We start from the raw sequence: 22453 nt of genomic DNA, 5'->3' as shown, positions 1-22453 counted from the left end.
GGAGATTTTTTATGTAAAAAAATATATAAATATGCCACATAAGTGAATAATGTTCAACAAAATTCAAATACTAGTAACTTTCAGTTAGTAATTTTACAGCACATGGCAAGTATTTTCATTTTAGTTCGTAAAATTAAACATAGATGGCAGTAGGAAGTAAGAAAGGGAGGTAGAATATTTTCTGTTCTTGTTTCGTACTTTTCTTGCCAGGACTATAATTATTTTCCCTTGTAAATACGAGCAAACTCCCTGATTCAACAGGTAAACAAATGAAGAAATGAAACATAATAGCGCAATTCAGGGAAATATGTTACGTTCGAAACAATAAATAACTCACTTATTATTAATAACTAAAATAACCATTTCCATAATATGGTTTATTAAAAGAATTGAACTCGAAATCGAACCTCCAAACTTTTTGTAAATAAATATAAAGACATATATTGTTTACAACACAGCGGTTCTTTGGAAAAATAAAATCTTACTAAAAATGGATACTCAATATTTGAATAATATTTTTTCTGCCAAAGAATTAATTTGCTAAAGCCGTGTTTACATTTACATTTGATTTGCTTGATTTCATTTTAAAAACCGTGTAAAATAGCATTTTCCTCGAGTTGAAACGTATGTAAATGTATGTTATGTACACAGTGAACAGCAGAATATCGATTTTTTTTTTATATTGCGGTAATGATGATAGATGGTTTATTTTATCTTTTTTACTCTTTATTGTACATATTGTAAATTAGAAATAATTTGTATATACATATTTTAGCTTTAATAATTTCCAGTTATATTGTACAGTAAGGTTTTATTTAAAAATGATAATAATATGGTTTTCTATTTAGGCAAGGCTTCTATATATTAATAATAGACTCAAAAATTCAAAATGTTAACCAATACTTGGGTAACATTTTTTATTTAGTCAGTAAATACCCCAGTATTAATACATTTAACCATAGACACTTAATTTAAACTGGAACGAAAAAATATAACATTATCAAAAAAAACATTACCTCTATTTAATTTAATAACATATTTCTTATTTTTACATATATAACAAAATTATAAAATCAAATATGCCATGTAAACATTAAAATGTGAAAATATTAACGATTTCTGAACGTATTTATATCCTTGGGAAATTTAATTTTTACTGCTAGTAACACTGTAATCTGCCTTAATCTTTCAAAACGTAAAAGTGTCATTTTTCGATTTGTATGAAGTCGTGTGTCGCGTAAAATACGATGGCATAAATACATAAATATACATATTTTCTTTTAAAATATAGCGAATTTATTCGCGTTTCTAGATAAATCAAATTTCGCAGAGCCATGTACACCTGGTTTCGGGTCGAAATACGGTCATCTGATTGATAAATGGCGAAAATATTAGTTTGTGTGTTGTGTAGTGAGTGAGGCGATGGATCGTCGGTGTTCACAGTCGGTTCGGACGCTAGTTTTCGACGATTCGGACTCTGATCCGCCGAAGAGCGGGCAGAAGAAGGACTTGGCATCGTCCGGGTTCCCGTCGTCGCTGAACCAGAGCGTGGAAGGTCAGAGAAGTAGAGTAGTTAGTTGAATAAGTAGCGTGTTGTTGTCATAGACATTTTGTAATCGGTGGTGTTTTCAAGGTTTACTCAGCTGTCAATACGATTCGAGTTTAAGGCGTGAATGAGCGGACGCGGGCGATTGGCCGCGCCGAATTGTGCGCCAATTACGATCCGTCGAGATGTTTTTCGTGACCGCCTACATGGGTACAAGCAGTCTCGACTCTCGCCTAATGAACGCAAATGCATGTATGCAGTACAGATAGCGACGTTGATAAGACGATAATCCGCGTACCATGCTCAAATCATGATCTAGATTAAGAGTACTGAATGTATTTTTAATTATGACAAATGATCAATTTGAACTACCTACACACGTAACGTATGTGGGTCATTATATTGAGGGTAAACAAACAAATCTCTTTTGTGATGGTTAAGCATAATTATGCATTTGTGCAACATTTGCATATTTTTTTCTGACTCAATTTCTTTAAAATGTATTGTTATTGAGGTTTGCACATAATATAAGCTAAGTGTTGACTTATTTTCACTTATATGTTGACCCAAATAAATTGGCATCTTTAACATATTTTAACTTAACTCTGTCTATAGATAAATTAATAAGGCCTGAGGAAAACAAATTTACAAAAATTAAAGTTATAAAACCAGTAATTAGGTGAAACTAATATTTTAAAACATCATCAATTTAAACTTAACAAGAATAGATATTATAGAAAATTTACTCAAATTATTTTTACCTTCAGAAAAGTCGTTATGAATACTTCAGGCTTATTAAATTATAATTTAATAATAATTGTTGTATAAATCATATCAATAAATTAGTCGACTGATTATCAAATCTCATTTTTAAAAGACTTACTATAATAACCATTATTAAATAGTTAACATAGAAAAATAAAATATTTTTTTTAAATTAATATAATGATAAAGTCAAATTTTATAGTGTGATGTTTACTCTGTATGATTTTTTTTCCAAAGTCAGTTATATCATGAGCTAAAAGTTTTAGAATGTTACTATGATTGTTGTTGAATACTCTCACTATTTTCCAAATTAAAATTATGTTTGCAGTCTTAAATATCTAGAGCGTAACAAGTTCCGTTACTTGTTTTTACTACCGTTCAAGAAACACTTGTGTCAATTTTTATTTATCAATAAAGAAAAATCATTTATAAAAATAATAAAAACAATTATTTGAAAGTGGAATATGATGCACATAGCTTTATGGATTTTTTACATTTCCTAATTTTTGGTATTTAAATTTTTAAGTATTGTTTGAGTAGGTTTTCTCAAAATAATAATGTACAAAAGATTTTCGAAAATCTAAACCTGTGCCTAGACTTCAACCTAGACCTCCATATAGACTGGAATTTGTACTATGAAGTATATATTAGCTAGAGTTTTTTTTTTTATAAAAGAAGTAACAAATGATCATGCAATTGAGAAAGAGGCAATGGCTGCCTATGGACATCCAACATAATCAACCCCAGGTAGGATTTGTCCACAAAGTAGTCCATAAATGTGTCGCTATCCCTGAGGACTAAGTTGGCACACCTCATTTAAGTGTGCTCCTTACCACATCCTTTAAAGTGTTGTGAGGTGTTCCAGCTTAGTCCTCAGGGATAGCGGCACATCTGGGGCTGACCTCAGGTAGGAATATCTAATCCTATCTGGGGTTGATTACAGATGTCCATGGGCGGCAGTAGCCACTTACCATCAGGTGGACTGTATGCTCGTCTGCTACTCCTATATTATAAAATTAATGAAACCCACATATCCATTGTCAGTTTAAAAACAATGTCTTAGTCTCAATGTTTCTTTTACTTACCATTTAAGTTACCTCAATTTTGAATGAAGTCTAACTGTAATTAACATTTTATGTGGGTGGTTGTATTTGAAGCTTTCTTAATTAGTTTCTAAGAATTTGCTTGTAGGTTGCTAGAGAGTACTGTTTAATAATAATAAATAGTAATTAATATTTAACACTGACATTAAAAAAAATATATTTTCTAATCCATCCAATCAGCCTTTTAAGGTCCACTGCTGGACATAGGCCTCTCCTAATTGGCGACACTAAATCCGTTACCGTGCCCTTGAATCCAGTGGTTTCCCGCAGTCTACTTCAGGTCCTCGGTCCACCTCGTCGGGGGGCGACCTACGTTCTTTTTGCCTACACGTGGTCGCCAGTGGAGGACCTTTCTTCCCCATCATTTATCGGTCCTCAGAGCGATGTGCCCGGCTCATATTTTCTAATAGATCACTTAAATAATATAAAATATCGATCGGTATTCGTGTGGGAGACCGACATGCATTTCGTCGAATTTCGCGATATTAAAATCGCATACGATTAGAAGCGAACAGTTTAGTGAATTTACCCCATGCGACATCTAAGTCGTGTAGGATTTGCATCTTTTGTTTGAGGCAAATGTTTATTTACTTGTCTGTGTCATGTGTGGGTGTGTCTGCATGTAATTTATGTTTATGATTCACTTCTATGCGGCAACTCCGTCATACGTGTTTTAACCTTAAGTAGCAGTGCTCACGCTGTTTATTATTTTAAGGCAACAAACTGAACAAACGATGTGTTAAAGTAGGGGGCTTAGGGAATTCTAGCCGCTGTTTGTTATAGATGTGTGTGTGTGTGGCCTAAACTGGAACAAATTGTGTTAGTAAGTGATCCTTGTCACTTGAGGCCTTACCACACCACACCACGCGATTAGAGTAGTTTCTTATTTTTATTTTTTTATAATATAGGAGTAGCAGACGAGCATGCAGGCCACCTGATGGTAAGTGGCTACTGCCGCTCATGGACATCTGTAATCAATACCAGATAGGATTAGATATTCCTACCTGAGGTCGGCCACAGATGCGCCGCTACCCCTGAGGACTAGCTGGAACACCTCGGAAAAGTATGTCTCCCTTACCACACTCTTCAGACCAAAACACAGCAGTGCATAACGCTGCTGTTATGATGTAGAAATAGGTGACGCGGTGGTGCCGCCGGAGTCGAACCACAAAGGGTTCTACCACCTTCAACTCCTAGTTTAAAGCAATTTTGTTGCATGTAACATATGGCATGTTGGTAATATCGACCGATTTACTTATGAGGCGACCATTCCTATCGCGAACCTATCGAGAACCTATCGCAAATAAAGTTAGATTACTTACCATCAGATCGATAGCAAACTCATTTGCTATTTCAACCTTATTAAAAACTAGCTGACCCGGCAAACTTTGTACCGCCTCAAAATCTATTTATCAAATGTATTTCATATAAAATATAGCCTATGTTACTCGTGGATAACGTAGCTTTCGAATGGTGAAAGAATTTTTAAAATCGGTCCAGTAGTTTTTGAGCCTATTCATTAAAACCAAACAAACAAAGTTTTCCTCTTTATAATATTAGTGTAGATATCAGAGATAACATTAATTTTAAATAGAAAAAGAAGAGTTATTTTTTATAACGACATGGCATTTTCGACGCTGGGGAAAATATTGCGGTTCTATATAACATTAAAACAACGTTATTTTCATAATTTCCCTAGATGGCTACAAAATTTTCCGATAGCTGTGTTTCTTGTTATGGAAAGTAATTAATTTTACTTATTAAATTATTGTTATTACGACGAGAAATGCAATGTAATGGGTGACCCCGTTTTATGAGTTCACTTTGTGTAATTAACACGTCTCTGCCAATTGGAAATGATAATATTAAATTATGGAAATTTTATACGAAAATGATGAAAGTTTTACTATTGACTGTTGTGTTTATCTTTACTAGTAATTTACTAGCAGACGAGCATGCAGTCCACCTGATGGTAAGTGGCTAGTGCCGCCCATGGACATTTGTAATCAACCCCAGATGGGATTAAATATTCCTCCCTGAGGTCGACCACAGATGCGCCGCTACCCCTGAGGACTAAGTTGGAACGCCTCGGAAAAGTATGTCTCCCTTACCACACCCTTCAAAACGGAACACAGCAGCGCTTAACACTGCTGTTATTAGGCAGAAATAGGTGTGGCGGTGGTGCCGCCGGAGTCGAACCAGAGAGGGTTTTACCACCTTCATAAAAGGGACCTCCTTCAACCTTTTAAAAGGGAACTGCGAGACGACCGTAAAAAAAAAAACAATACACATAAATTAAAAAAAAAACTACGTACTTAATCATATACATTTAACCGGTACCTATTCATGAAAGTAAATTCATGAAATTAAAATGTAAGGATTTGCTATTTGTAATGTTATAGGTAAATTTAGTTTTAAAATAGTGGAGGATAGGTATTAAGGTAATATCTAGTTATGTTAATATAATATGTAGGTTGGAAATGCGAAAAGTAGGTGTTCACGAAATAGTTTTACATACTAAAGGGTTCGTGCCGTGAGAAAAGATGAAAAATACTGCATTAGTAGAAGCTAACGGATACGTTATTTACGCCTAATGTTAGTTTTGATGTTCATCGCCATCGTACATTAGATGAATCATGGATAGCTATGTAGCCTATGTACGCCTAGTGTTAGCCTTAATATTCATCTTCACCGGTGGACCGTGAAAATATATAAGGAGAGCTGTGACAAATTAGTTACATATAAATTAGGTGAAAATTTTAATAGCCTAAGCGAATTAGATATTTTTTTTTTTTTTTTTTTTTTTTTTTTTTTTTTTTCTTCTCGAGGGGGAAACCTTCAAAAGGTACCCGGTGCCGTGGGAGCGACACGGGGTTATGTGGGATTTTTACCGCACTAAAACCCCCCCGGTGGCCGTCCTCAGCGCTGCGTAGAGGACTCCGGGATCTCCAAAGGAACGCAACCGGAGTCCTCTCAGCGCACTGCCCCGTCGGGCTCCGCCCAAGTGAGATTGAATCACCCCACCGTCCGATGTACACGTCGGTATGCGACCACACATACCGCCGTCCTTCCCGGGGTCGTTGGCCGGACGGTTCGAGCTCCCACTCTTACCATCCGCAACCCCGAAAGCCCCTTTTAGTCGCCTCTTACGACAAGCAGGAGATACTGTAGCCCTATTCTGGTCCCGGAACTACAGGGACACCGCGCCTAGAGGCGTTATCTACGCCCGCGGCGCCTCCTCCTTCTCCTGCGAGCGGGTTCAGCGCGCTCCCTAGCTCGTTCGGCGTCTTCCTTTGCAGACATTACGTCATTGCAGAAGGTGATCATGCCATCCCAGGCTTCGCTACGCTGAACCATCGCCCCGATGACGGCCGATGGAGAGAGATCCGGTCCCACTTTTTCGACGAGGATCCGCCGCTGAGACTCCCACGCTGGACAGTACTGCAGCGTGTGCTGTGCAGAATCCTCGTCGCACTCACAATGATGGCACTGGGCCGTCTCCTCCCTCCTTATCCTATTCAGATACTCACCGAAACAGCCATGTCCGGTGAGTATCTGAGTCAGGCGGAACGTCACACGACCTTTACTTCTCAACCAAGCCCTGAAATTCGGCAGGATTGCGTCGACCACCCGTTGGCGGATATTGTGTGGTTCCAGGAGTCGATCACGCCAGCACCTCAGAGCACGCCACCTGGCTCTTCTACGAAGCGCTGCGACCGTCTCTTCGTTAAAGGGTTCAGCCCTCTGGCGGAGGACGCGGATCTTATGAAAGACCCGTGCGTCCATATCCGCCAGAATGTCCAGAGGCGGAAGCCGCCCCAGGACTGTCGCCGCCTCATACGATATGGTACGATACCCACGGGCGACTCTGATTGCGATCATACGTTGCGCGGAATTCAATTTCCGCGCGCGGCGCCGGCAGGCAGACAATCTGTCCGACCATACCGGCGCGCCGTAGAGCGCAATCGAGCGTATCACACCCGCGTAGAGGCGGCGGACTTCTTCCCTTGGTCCCCCGAGATTTGGCAGCAGTCTGTGCAAGGCACCCGCTACCTTATGAATCCGGGGGACGAGACGGTCAAAGTGCTCATCGAAGCACCAGCGGTCGTCCAGTGTAAGGCCAAGATACTTCATGTACCTGCCTATCCGGACGTCCGCTTCACCGACGCGCACTGAAGTTTCAGCTGACTCGACTCTACGTCCACGGCCGTGGAACCACATCGCCTCGGTCTTCTGGGACGCGACCTGTAGGCCCAACCCGTGGATCTTCGCTATGACGCGTGCCACCCCGAGCTCTGCTAGCCGAACCGTTCTACAAAAAGACACCCCTTCTGCAAGAACGAGGGTGTCATCGGCGTAGCAGACGATGCTCACTCCTTGTGGGAGCACCGTTCTCAGCACTGCGTCATACGCGATATTCCACAGTAGTGGGCCCAGTACCGAACCCTGCGGCACCCCGCGCACGACGTTCCTACCCCGAACGCTCCCATAGCGGCCTGGGAAGCGGATACGCCTGTCTGACAAGTAGGCCTTAAGAACCTCCCGTAAGTATGAAGGCACTTCATGTGCAGACAGGCCCTCCATGATCGCACTCCAGGGCAGAGAGTTAAAAGCGTTGACAATGTCAAGGCTGACTGCCAAAACTACTCTACCCTGAGATATGGCCCGCTCTGAGAGCGTTCGGACACGAAGGATGGCGTCCATCGTCGAACGCTGCTGCCGGAAGCCGAACTGGTCTTCGGACAGGTCCGGACCATGGCATGCTAAGTGATAGCTAATTCGAGAGGAAATTATCCTCTCGAATAGCTTGCCTGCCTCATCCAATAGGCAAATGGGTCTATACGCTAATGGGGAGTCTCGAGGCTTGCCCAACTTATGCACTAGCACTAGCTTCGCCCGCCTCCACACCGACGGAAACTGTCCGTAGCGGAAGCAGGCGGTAAACAGCTTTTGCAGCCTCCCCCCCAACACCGTCAGCGCTAAGACCCATGCCTGACCTGGGATTCCGTCCGGCCCCGGGGCAGTGTTTCGCCTCGCCATGCGCTTAATGGCACTCTCGAGCTCGCATTCGGTCACCGCCAAGTCATCGGACCAATCAGGGCGCTCAGGCGACACGGCGGGAGGACCCGATTCGTCAGTGGTTCCTGGAAACAGGCTGTCCACCACTGTGTCCACGAAAAGCGGGTCGAGAGTTTCCGTGAGCGGAGGCACCCATGGACGTAGCTTGCCGAGAACCATCCTGTATGGGCGTCCCCATGGGTCCCGGTCTAGCCCCTCCACGAGCGCGCTCCAGTTCCGGGCCTTGCTTTCGGCGATTGCGCCCTGAAGCAAAGTCGTTGCGGCCCGGTACTCCACGTACTTCTCCTCCCATTCCGTAGCGCCCGCTGACCGACGCCGTCGCGCCCGAGTGTACTGGCGTCTAGCGCGCAGGCAGGCCGCACGCAGCCGTGCGATGTGCTCCGACCACCAGTACACAGGGCGCCTCCAGCCCGGTTTGGCACGCGGCATCGCGCTATCGCAGATAGCCGTCATGTCATCCCTGAGCCGGATAGCCTCCCCCTCGAGATCGAGTTGGTCATCCCCCTCAGCAGCGTTCGACCAGTCCACGACGTGGGCAGCAGCGACAAGCAGGTCCCGATTGAGACGTTTTCGTGCCCATCGACGAAGCGAATTAGATATTAATCAAGATTTATCAAAGTTTCGTAATTTAATAGAATTAAATTAATTAGAATACTGTCATTATTAGAGTGTCTAGAGTATAATGCATTGTATGATTAAATTGGTACGTCTTTCCTTTTTCGCATCATGTGTTTATCTGTATGTAGCTGTACATTTAGATTTTATAACATAAGGTACACAGTTTGTAAGGGAGTAATATACAACTAGTAATATACAACTGTTGATAAAGTTGAATAAATGAAAGAAAAAATCATGGCGGCTGTACATTCTCAGCTCGGACTGTCTTCTCAATTCGTTCGCATGAATCAAAGGTCACGAAGAATATTACGAATTTGTGTGACAAAATAGTCTTAACTAACTTTGTGCCCAGCCACAAGATTCTTAGGCCGTCTCGGTTTTATTATCGGGTTTTGTGTCGAGTCAAAGGATCTCGAAGGGATTGCGAACTTTGCAATTAAGGTAGGCGTCCATACACAGCTGCGCTAAACCGCAAGTCTTTTGTCAGAGATGTCTAGAGTATTTTGCGGGTCTAGCTAAGTGGTAACTATATACGAGGGTACGTTTTTAAGTTCGCGGAATGAGGGACAAGGAGCGAAAATAAAATGTCAAAATTATTTTTCTTTTTCTACATATTCTCCTGCAAGACGAATGCATTTTTCAGATCTTTGTATTAACTTATTTAAACCCTCATAAAAAATGTTTTGTCCTTGTCGGAAAAATACGAGGAAATTGCGTCCTTTACTTCTTCGTCTGTAGAAAATTTCTTTCCACGAAGCTCTTTTTTCATTTTTGGAAAGAGATAATAATCGCTGGGAGCCAGGTCTGGACTATAGGGTGGGTGATTTAAAATATCAAAGCCCACCTTATGCAGGGCAGCCAGTGCAATACGGCTCTTGTGTACGGGCGCATAGTCGTGCAACAGCAGGACACCTCTGGATAATTTTCCTCGTCTTTTTTCTTTGATGGCTTCTTTTAACCGCTCCAAGATTGTTGCGTAATATTCTCCGGTTATAGAGACACCTTTATCTTTGTAATCTATTAACAAAATTCCTTCTGCATCCCAAAAGACTGTCGCCATGAGTTTGCCGGCCGATTGTGACACCTTAAACTTTTTAGGAGGTGCTGTACCCTTTTTATGCCACTGCATGGAGTCTTGTTTAGACTCAGGTTCATAATGGTGAACCCAAGTTTCATCTCCAGTAACAATTCGATTCAGTACAATATCCTTATCTTCTCCACAGAGGTTCAAAAACGCACGGGAACATTCAACGCGCTGTTGTTTTTGAGGCGGCGTGAGCATTCTCGGCACCCACCGCGCGCTGACCTTAGTCATGCCAAGATGGTCATGCAGAATTTTAAAAATGGTTGTATCCGATACTCCAACCATTTCTGCAAGCTGTTTCTTCTTTAGCCGAGCATCTTCCAGTACTAATTTTTCGACTTCCGCTATCGTTTCCGGAATGGTCACCTCAACAGACCGTCCTGGTCGTGGGTCGTCTTCAAGTGAATCCCTGCCTTGCTTAAAAAGGTTGTTCCACTTGTAAACCATCGTTTTTCCAGGGCAAGAGTCCCCGTAAACCGATGACATCCCTTCCATTATGATTTGCACAGACTTTCCTTACTTGGTAAGGAACTTTATAACGGCGCGATGCTCGATTTTCTCCATACTTCCAATTTTCTTCCGGATTGAGTTGTTTAATTGTCGATAGTTTTAAAACTAATGATGCAATTGTGATAAAACTTTATATTTATACTATTTATGAGTCACTTAACACGTACCGCCCTTAACGAGCCCGCTATCCCCCCTCCAACCCTGCCATTCCGCGGACTTAAAAACGCACCCTCGTATATCTATACTAATATTATAAAGAGGAAAACTTTGTTTGTTTGATTGTAATGAATAGGCTCAAAAACTACTGGACCGATTTTAAAAATTGTTTCACCATTCGAAAGCTACATTATCCACGAGTAACATAGGCTATATTTTATATGAAATACATTTGATAAATAGATTTTGAGGCGGTACAAAGTTTGCCGGGTCAGCTAGTTTTTTTTTATAAAATTGATGTAGAGAAACAGTGTGCAGTCCACCTGGTGATAAGTGGTCCCTGCTGCCCACGGATATTAGTAACGTACAGAGCAAAGGTTCTACCTGTAGTCGATCGCAAATGCGCTGTTTCTTCTAAGGGCTAAGATGGTCGCTATGTAAGTCAGCCGGCATCCACACCCGTCCACTGTAAGTCACGAGCTCCACGCAAGATATATCGACGACGAATTGGCAATAACTCGTAACTCAAAAAACGCTACTTGACATTAGGAGAAACGCTACTTTAAATAAGAAGAAACGCTACTTTAAAAAGACAGAACGTATTGCCACACTTTAATATTTTGCTCAATTTTGAACCTAAGGACCTGGTGTCTTAAGGACGACTTGTGATACGTTTTTAAGTCCAAATATGCAAAAATCGCTTTTACGTAAAAAATTGAAATACGGTTATTGCTACTACATCGTCGATATATCAAAATTCACTTATTTTACCACCTTTACACCCGCTTCCAAAACTACATGTTTATTAAGTCCTAATTGACCCATTTGTATGACGATCGTCGCATGACAGGATCATTTTGTGAATTGTGTAACCTTGGCCACCAATCCTATTTTCGTAATGCGAAACCACGTGTTATTTTATTCAGTCAACATAGTGTAATAGAAAATACCGACTGTACCCTTTTGAAAGGAAAACGCTCATAAAAATTTGCCTCTAACTTCTACTTCTTGAAGACCTATGGCACTCAGTGTTGCCCTACTAGATAAATAGCTTACAAATTATAAGCTCTACATATCTTTTTAAAGCCTGCCTGGTTCGTCTCTGCAGGCCCCACCGTTTACGTACACGAGGCGTTCCAGTATTCCAATCCTCAAGGGTAGTGATGCATCTATGAACGATCCCAGATAGGACGCTAATCCTACGGCAGTTGGTCCTTGTCAAATGGCATGCTTGATTGCTACTTCTACAATATAAAAACCTATGTCATGCGAATGTGGTAGAACCCTTTGTCGTTTGACTCCGGCGGCACCACCGCCACACCAAATTCTACCTCATAACAGCAGTGATAAGCGCTGCTGCGTTGTGGTTTGAATGGTGTGTCCCTTACACACAATTTTGAAGGTGGTAGAACCCTTTGTGGTTCGACTCCGGCGGCACCACCGCCTCACCTATTTCTACCTAATAACAGCATTGTTCCGTGCTGTGTTCCGTTTTGAAGGGTGTGGTAAGGGAGACAGACTTTTCCGAGGCGTTCCAGCGTAGTCCTCAGGGGTAGCGGCGCATCTGTGCCCGACCTCAGATAGGAATATCTAATCCTATCTAGGGTTAATTACAGATGTTCATGGGCGGCAGTAGCCACTTACCATCAGGTGGACTGCATGCTCGTCTGCTACTCCTATATTATAAAAAAAAAAACCGAGGCGTTCCAGCTTAGTCCTCGGGGTTAGTGGTGCACCTGTGGTCAAACTCAGGTAGGAATATGTCATCCTATCTGGGTTGATTACAAACGTCCAAATGGCAGTAGCCACTTACTATCAGGTGAACTGCATACTCGTCTGCTACTCCTATATTTTAAAATGTCGTTCTGTATGAATATATTACTTAGATAAATGAAACAATGCAACATTACCGCTATAACCTTTCGTTCCACTCTCTGGTTAAACTGAGAAAATGTTATTCTCATGATTATACGCATATGCAAACTTGGGCGTTATGCATGATGCATAATTATGCATGATTTTAATGAACCGACCCATGAACATATTGAATACAATGAGCTTGTTTTTCTTTAGGAATGTTTTTATTACTAACATTGTAGTAGGTGAAATAATGACACTGAAATATTGTGTTGTATTTTCGTGAATAGTGGATAACCTTCTAATCTTGCGAAGGTCACAGAAGGGCTTGTTCGGAATATTGACTTAACTGTTTGTAGATACCTTGTTTGTGGTTTTGGAGTTGTTTGTATTTTTGAAAATTTGGAGAAATCATCTCACTCATCACCCACTCATTGTTTACCATCGACACTGGCTAATTTAAAGATTTTTATATAAGTTTTAAGTTTGTTGAATTCATTTTACTAATAATATTGTATCGCAAACATATTATTTTTTTATTAGAGCCGTAAATTTTTTTGTTTGTAAAGTTAAATTGTTCACTATTAGTTTATTTTTTTTTCTTTTGGAAAACAACGTAGCATCTTAGTGAAGACTATTGCTAAATCTTGCCTATATAAACGACAGTTTGATATTAACTGCAACAGTAAGATTATCGTGTCATTGTTCCAGTTATTTAAAGGTCCCAAGGTCATGTTTAAAACGTGATTTGAATATCTTACTAAACCTTTCCGAATTCAACATTATGCAGCTTTTTGTAGTCAATGTAAATGCATTTACTTGCATACGTATTAAGATTCGTATTACCTACCTAACGTATTAAATTTAATTTTAAAGTGCATAAGATACTAAGAATTAACTTGAAATTACCAATACAATGAACTCACAGGTCCCGTTGTCCCTGTAGTTCCGGAACTAGGATAGGGCTACGGTATCCCCTGCCTGTCGTAAGAGGCGACTAAAACGGGGGCTTCCGGAGTTGCCGGCGGCAAGAATGGGAGCTCGAACCGTCCGGAGAGCAACCCCGGGAAGGACGGTGGCATGTGTAGTCACATGCCATCGTAAACACCAGGTGTGCGGGAGGAGCGTAAAGTGCTCCGCCCAGGGCAGAGCCCGACCGGGGCATCGCGCTTGGAGGACTCCGGTTGTGTTCTCACCAAGCGTTGAGGACGGCCACCGGGGGGGTTTTAGTGCGGTAAAAATCCCACATAACCCGGCGTCGCTCCCACGTCGTCGGGTACTTTTTGAAGGTTTCTCCCTCGAAAACAAAAAAAAAGTCTCCTCACCGTTTTGGACAGGTTCAGGCCACAGTCCACCGCGCTGGCCAAGTGCGAATTAGTAGACTTCATGACTTCACCACACCCTTGAGAACTTGTTTACAACTTTCATGCATGTACGTTTCGCCCTGATGTTTTCTATTGCGGTTTAAGCAAGCGATTATTAATTTCTACAACAGATATAACTGAAAAATCAAGACCGGAAATCTAACTTTAGACCTCGCGATTAAAAAGCCAAATTTGTAACCACTAGGGTATTTTTATGTGTGAACGTAGATTACATTAATATAAACAAATTCAAAATATAAACTAATATATAAACGTTGTTCATGCCTATAATTGGCACTCATACGAGCCTTATTATTAGTATAGTGTACTTCTAAGTACTATATAATGTATTGTGTGTTGCTGTTGGCATGTAAATAAATAAATAAATAAAACATTATAACTGTATGTAAGAATAAAAGTTTCCTGGGGGGTTACTACCATCTCTTAAAACAATATTATTTAATCATACTTTTACTATTTTTGCAGGAAATTTACCTTTTTAAGCACCCCCTGGATCTATTATTAAGTTTTATTCTCGGAATTTTCAGTGAAACCTTAAAAATGTAGCTTTAATTTCATCAGTAACATGCCTCAACACGTGAATTATTATTTCCGGTCGGATTTTGTTTGAGAACACGCGAGCGTTTTTACCTACCTAAAGTAATTTCTAGATTTCTATTCTACGCTTTTGTTCTGACTGTAGCGTTGTGGAAAGTTAATTTTAGCGTTAATTTTGTTTGTAATTGTAATTTTGTTTGCTTTAACACGATAATTGAAGATGGTAGAACCCTGCGTGGTTCGAATTTGGCGGTACCACCATATTTCTGCCAATTAACAGCCGTGTTAATCGCTGCTGCGTTCTAATTTGATGGATGGGGTAAGGAATACTTATCCGAGGCATTCCAGCTTAGTGCTCAGGTGTAGCGGCGCATCTGTGGTCGACCTCAGATACAAATGAAATTTTATCTGGAGTTGATTACAGATGTCCATGGGCGGCACTAGCCATTTCCCATTAGGTGAATTGCATGCTCGGTCTCAATGTAAGTCAAGAATCAAGATTGATATTAAAGTTTCGAAAAAAAAGTGACTTCCTCTATGTCCCCGTTGATACCGTTATACTATCCAGCGTATATAATCTTGCATGCAACTCTAATAATTTCATTTCACTCACCTATAAAAGGCGGTGGCGGCAAATCGAAACAAACCCGTTGAATACATATTGTTTATGAATAAACTAAAATCGATTGTACGGTAGTGACATCATTTTTCATTAGGTAAACTGTACGCACGTTGATTAACTCTTTGTATTCGGTTTTCGATTGATACCAGTATTAAAATAAATATTACTTTAAAGTTGGGTTGTCGGTTGAATATAGCAATGATTTTTCAAGTCTTGTGCTTATTATAATAAATCGTGGTAGAACCCTTTGAGGTTCAACTCCACCACTACTTCTTTTTCAGCCTAACAACAACAGTGTTAAGTCCTGTTGTGTTCTGGTTTGAAGGGTGTGGTAAGGCAGACATACTTTCCCGAGGCGTTCCAGCTTAGTCCTCAGGGGTAGCGGCGTATTTGTGGCCGACCTCAGTTAGGAATATCTTATCTTATCGGGGGTTGATTACAGAAGCCCATGAGCGGCAGTAGCCACTTACCGTCAGGTGGACTGCATGCTCGTCTGCTACTCCTATATTGTAAAAAAAACAAAGTGTTTTTATGTGTCCATAGAAGCTTGGGATTCTTTGACCCCGTAAAAAGATACTAGGAGTCTATTTGATTTCTTCCTCTATGACAATCTACAACGTTTGATAGTTAAAACACGAAACCCCAAAAAGTACAATGAAAACGGTTCGTTTCAAAGTGCAAGTCATTTTCCTTTGTACGCTTTTAAGTTATAGCTTGTTTTGTCCTTAGATTAAAGAGAAGAAGCAGATGGCGCGTACCAGAACAAATTACGAGAGTTCCTTTCAATGTTCGTTATTTAAGGAAATGTATAGTTCCTTTCGATCTTCTTAATTTGTGAACGTAATATTTCGTGCGTTTCGAATTGGGTCGAATTTGTTGCGTTTGTTGGTATTCTAAGGTCTAAGCCAAGTCTGTTTATCGACTCTTGTGGCTTAGCTTTCACCAAACTGGTGTGACGCGTAGAGTTCCGGGTTCGATTCCCGGCCAGACATATATCTAAATGATGAATTTGGGTTTTTTTTCTGGGTCTAGGTGTTTGGGTATTCGTCTATATATGTGTCAATGGACTCACGAGAATCCTTTAACGTGGGGTTCACACCCCACGTTAAAGGAAGAATGTGTTTTTTTTTGTCTTATGACAGCAGTGTTAATTACTGCTGGGTTCAATCTATAGGGGTAGAATACATATATAGAACAATTTCGTTGTACTAGCTGTCCTTATCAATATTCATGCGAATAAATAACTTGATTTCATTCCAATTATATTTCGACGTATATTATAAATAGAGCGGCATTTACTTACATTAGTTGGACTGCATAATCGTTTACTCCTTTTAGTTTCGGGGAAACCTTCGGCGTCGAAGCGACACCGGGTTATATGGGACTGCACTAAAACGTTTGGCGTTTGGGGGAGAACTCCAGGATCTCCAACGGAACACAACCGGAGTCCTCCTAACGCGATGCCCCTGTCGAGCTCTGGCCTGGGGGGAGAAAAGTAATTTACACTCTCACATCCCCTGGTGATTACAGCGACAACACATACCGCCGTCCATTCCGGGGTCGCTCGCTGGACAGTTTGAGCTCCCAATCTTGCCGCCCGCAACCCCGGAAGCCCCTTTTAGTCGCCACTTTCGACAGGTAGGGGATACTGTAGCCCTATTCTGATCCCGGGACTGCAGTGACAATACTCGTTCACTCCTACTACATTATAAAACACAAATCCCTTGTGTACGAAAGTTCTTATACATGTACTATATCCTGCCAATAGAGTAATGTTATCTTAAACAGGATGGCTTAATAAAACGGATCACGCTGTGAGGGTGCTATGATTGTTGTGAGACCTAGGGTTTATTGGATGATGATACAATTGGACCCTTTAGGACATGTTATAAGTATCGTAGCTATAGGTCAATGATATAAAATAGTAGAGAAAACGTATTATAGTTTTCATTTTGGAATACAGTTAAAGGTAAAATTTCGTGGTTTGTTATATCCATTATATTCCCCAGCCAATTAGCATAATTAGCCGTTCAATTATTGCCTTACTCTTTAGTAAACAGTGCCGTTTAATCTGCCTATCTGCCTGTATGATTGAATTTATATTCAGCCCTTCAATTAAAGAGCTAGGAATAAGATTTAAATCGACAATGTGTAAAAATGATCAACGTGAGTTCATACAGTTTTTACACTTACGCAAAATAAAAAAAGTATTTCCGCCATTGTAATTAAGCATGAAAAGCGTCTTCTCATACTTTAATTGACTCTGATCAATTAATAGTCTACTTTCTAAAACTCAACAAGTTTTCATTGTTTCTGGGAAATTTGCTTTGTACATACCTGGAAAATTGTGTTGGAGATACAACGAACGGTGTTTGCATGGCATTTTTTTGTATTATTCGTGTTTTGCTATCGCATATTTTATTTTCAATTCGATTGTCAGTATGCTATACGGGTGCATTGGAAAGTGGTAGATATGTAAAGGCTTTTGCACACTACATTTATTTATCAGATTAATTGTGTCTATTACGTTAACGTAACAGACACAATTATATTAATTTTTATATAAATAAAGTGTTGATTATTTGTTGGATGCCTTTTAAAATAAATTTGTCATTTTCATATTTTTTCCGTACAGATAGAAGATACAAATATTTATTTATGTCTCCACCATAGAAAGATACTTCGCCGCCTTGAAATTGAAGGAAGCCACAAACGGCTTATTAGTAAGTTCTTTTTTTGAATTCTTATCTCTAGAAATAAAAACATTTTTAGAGAAAAATTACGAATAAATCACTAATACTGCGTAATTTTCATAATAAATAAATAATTATTTCAAATATTATAGGGATTTTTTAGCACGTAGACGTGGCAAAACTTTTTTTCGCAACTATTTCTATTCTCAAAACTGGGTACATTTTCTTGTTAGGAGTGAGTAATTTTTACTAATCTATGGTCTCCACATTATGAATATTACCATATAACAATGAACCAATAGTTACTACTATCCAGGATTACCTACTATATCCATTTTAAATCTACAGTTGTAGATAGTGTAAATACAGTCAGTGAAACAGTCCAACAACTATAGTAGGTATATAGAAACTACCATTTGAAACGTATCAAAAAATACGTTTCAAATGGTAGTTTCTATTTTGTACGATATTAAAGTAATACAACAATTATATAATAAAAATCTATTTAGATTATTATCTTAATTTATTTAAATTAAGATCAATTCGCATTTTCTAATATTTATATTACCTCAATTTCGTTCCATACAGTAATAATAATAAAAATAGCTTAAAAATAAGGTTTTTGGTAGAACATTAAAGTGTACGAGTATAATGGTAATCGGGTTCCAAAACATTTTTTGTGCCGCCATTTTTAAGTTTCGTAGCCAATGTTATTAATTTTCGTGATCGCAATCGTTAAAGTTTTTGATTCTTGTTTATTTGTTAAAAAGTTTACAATACCCGTAATCGTATTTTGATAATGACATTTCTTTCGACATTGAAGGTGGTAGAACCCTTTGTGGTTCGACTCCGGCGGCACCACCGCCACACCTATTTCTGCCTTATAATGGCAGTGTCAAGCGCTGCTGTGTTCCGTTTTGAAGGGTGTGGTAAGGGAGACATACTTTTCGGAGGCGTTCCAGCTTAGTCCTCAGGAGTAGCGGCGCATCTGTGGCCGACCTCAGGTAGGAATATCTAATCCTATCTGGGGTTGATTACAGATGTCCATGGGCGGCAGTAGCCACTTACCATCAGGTGGACTGCATGCTCGTCTGCTACTCCTATATTATAAAAAAAAAACTAATTATGAATCAGACTATAGTGTGACCACACCTTTACCATGACAAGTCACATACGACATTGAGCGTTCGACGTGTGATAACGCGGTACGTTCGCGGGGAGTGCATTCAACTGATAAGCGATGATACCGGTGATTGATTTACACGGGCACATTAGAAATGGTGCTGATCTGTAGCGTCGGTACTTATGTTTAAAGCTTATCTATGTGCAGTTTAATATCTGTAGGTTTATATTAATAATTTTACGATGACGATGACGACGATGATTATGACGAGAGCCTGTCATTAGAAATAACATGGATCTCTGCAGTGCATATATTTTTTTCTGTATAAAAGATATTCAATATGTGTAGATTTATATTTATTTTTAGACGAATGTTAAAAGACTTATTTTATTTAAACGGTACAAGTCCTGGTGAAGTTCATACCAGTTAAAAATGATTTTGTAATTGTAATGATTGTAACTTGTAACTCTTCATAAGAAATATTGGCGGCAGAACCCTTTCTGGTTCCACTCCGTAGGCACCATTGCCACGCCTTTTTCTGCTTAATTCTGCTTAACGGCATTGTTAAGCGCTGCTGATTTGATGGGTGTGGTAAGGGAGACATACTTAACCAAGTCGTTCCAATTACTCCACGGGGTACAACGCATCTGTGGCCGACCTCAAGTAGGAGATATTCCTATCTGTCGTTGATTATAGATGTCTATGGGCGGCAGTATCCTCTTACCATCAGGTGGACTGCATGCTCGCCTACTCCTATATTACAAAAAAAGACACGAAAAACATTACCTTCTGTAGTCGGGTAGAAAAAAGTTAAATAATAATACATTGTTACGTAATGATAACTGTAATGGTCGTGGCACACGATTCGTGCTCTTGGCAGGCTTCGGTGCACGTAACAAATCTTTTGTATTCTCCGCTTCGATGGTGTCACATACCAGGTAGCATTTCGTAACTATACAAAGGAATTTAATTGGAGGTTCTCTATGTCATGTTGATCTTAATTTTTACCACGCTTTTATTAGCTTGACCTGTATGTATGTAACGGAATCTTTGAACTCGATTTTTAAAAATTTGAACAATTATCAAGATCCGATGACCATACACGATTTAATTAACTTTATCCCATTCTCCTCATCAGATCGTCAGGATTAACGATTTTCCTTGTGCGATTTTAGCGTGGTTTTTAGTTTTTAAACTATAATTATTAGATGTTTAAATGCTTTCCTCATCAAACTTATTGACTTTTATCTTACTTGGTATTAAATATTCGGGGTTTCGGTTTCTCCTAAGCATGGTTTCAAATGACGACCCGCGTGGCGTGGCCGATCAGTCATCATACCAAAAGTTTTCGCGATTCGATCCCCAGCCAAACAGATAACTGAATGATGAATTTTGATATCTATTCTAGGTCTGGGTGTCTTTATGTGTGTGTGCTTGTGCGTGTCCCGACATAGGGAATTCTAGTATGGGAGTGAGTGTAGAAAGCGCCTTTTAAAAATGCGAAAATTTTGAGGTTTCTAGGATTTGAATTTCGAAATTATAACTTATATTGTTATAAATCAATTATCTATCCCATTAATTGCCACTATTCACTACACATAGTAAAAACATTAAACGACTTCTTTTCATACTTAATTAAAATATTTATACATACAAACGCACATTTTCTCACCACAGTCCACAACAGTTAGACAAACAATTGTTCTAACCATTTAACGGATTAGATCGCTTAATTGATTATAACCGGTTATGTTAATGTTTTCGTTAGCTAACGTGTGCAACAAGTAACCACATTTCAGTTCAAGGCCGATTATAAAGAAACCGTGACTCGGTTTCGGCCGGTCGCCCTTCTACCGCTGTTGGTTTTTATGAATGGTGCAGTGGGCTATTGCTTTCTAAGATTGGGTGATTAGGTTTTAATGTACATTATGGAAGTATATAATCAGACCTTTTTGTCAATATTCAGAAGCAGTGATGTCTCGGTATTATTTGGGTATGCCCAGCTCTTTTCTCAATGCTATTAGACGTACGGCGATTATCCTCTTACGAGTCAGTGCCACTAGCAGCTAGCTACTACCTTGTTATTTCAGACAGCATAGTCAGCATAGTCTTCCGACTAGGGGAGGTGTGAAGCATATTTCATTATGCAGTATAAGTACTTATTGTTGTAGGAGTGAAGGGATTAACTGATGTGTGTCGATATACTGGAGGATTATAGATGCTTTGGAACCTTGGGAGGATTATAATCCTCCCAAGGTTTAACAACTACCATTGCATAAAAATAATCACGATCTTTCGTACCCTATGAACTACGAAAATAAACATACACGTCCGGGAAAGAACTAAGTAGGTAAAGCTATGCAAATAGATTGTTTGAGTGTCAAATAGGCCTAAATTACAATTCTCTCTACCGTGCTCAGTAGTGGAACAAAAATAGTTCCATATCCATAAAAGAAAAAAGCAACTATTGGCAAGATCTTATAAAGGTTACTAGAAAAAAACCTACAATTGTTACGCGAACCGTTAAACTGTCGCTACACATCACACGGCCCGATTGTCGTGGATAATGGCGCTTGCGCACCGGTCGAGGCGCTAGTGCAAGAGAAAGTAGGTATATCTAGGTGATGGTGACCCATTTAATGGTAATGCAGGGTCAGAAGGAGTTGGGATGTAATGTGTTGATAGTATTATAGGGTTTCAGAAGGAATTGGGATGTAATATACTGATAGTGTTATAGGGTTGTCAACTTTCGTTAAAATTCGTAAACGGCAGTTTCTTACGACAGTTAGCAATATGAGCAAAAAATATTTTACACAAAAGAAGCTATGTGGATGTAGCGGTAGTTCCGCAGCCGTCGAACCACGAAAATATTTACAATCTGACAACCCTGTTTTTGAGTAACTGTTCCCATTTTTTTTGTTAATAAAACAAATTTTATATTCTTAGATTTTTTAGGATAGGATCTGTTGATGGATTTATTGGTTTATGACCTAGTAGGTATGGGTATAGATGATACGTAAGCAAAAAAATAACTAGAACATCGAAAGGTAAATATAAAAGAGATTCATATAAAAAAGATTTAATATTTATTAGAGCATGGTGGAGTACGCTTCACTCTTCCCCCAGTTGTGGGGAGACCAGTAGATATGAAATGATTGCTCTCAGGTAAACGAGTTAAAATGTCAGGTAAAATGTTTCTTATTATTCACCATTACTTTAAAAATACATACTTATAAGTAGGCACTGAGTTATGTATCCAAGGAAGGTGTGTTGGGTTATGTACCTAATCCATTTGAAAGTAAAAATGGTGACAGAATTTAGTAGTCTTTCTTGTAGGCCCTTATTGACTTAGTATAGTGGAATATTTTTTATTGG

At 39.7% G+C, this 22453-nt stretch overlaps 1 protein-coding gene across 1 annotated transcript in view; it reads left to right on the top strand.

Moving 5' to 3' along the window:
• Positions 1-1184: 1184 nt before the first annotated feature.
• dop (microtubule-associated serine/threonine (MAST) protein kinase dop) overlaps positions 1185-22453 on the top strand; it is a 90582-nt gene continuing 69313 nt past the window's right edge. Inside the window, exon 1 of the mRNA XM_073090059.1 lies at positions 1185-1555. Within this exon, the coding sequence (XP_072946160.1) occupies positions 1423-1555 (133 nt within the window). The 5' untranslated portion in view covers positions 1185-1422. The remainder of the gene's footprint in view (positions 1556-22453) is intronic.

Source organism: Epargyreus clarus, unplaced genomic scaffold, assembly GCF_041222505.1.
Source record: "Epargyreus clarus isolate Ecla_fem2 unplaced genomic scaffold, WU_Ecla_fem_2.2 ptg000031l, whole genome shotgun sequence".
Taxonomy (NCBI): Eukaryota; Metazoa; Arthropoda; class Insecta; order Lepidoptera; family Hesperiidae; genus Epargyreus; species Epargyreus clarus.
The sequence above is the reverse complement of the archived record's forward strand: the minus strand, read 5'-3'. Positions and strand labels throughout refer to the sequence as shown.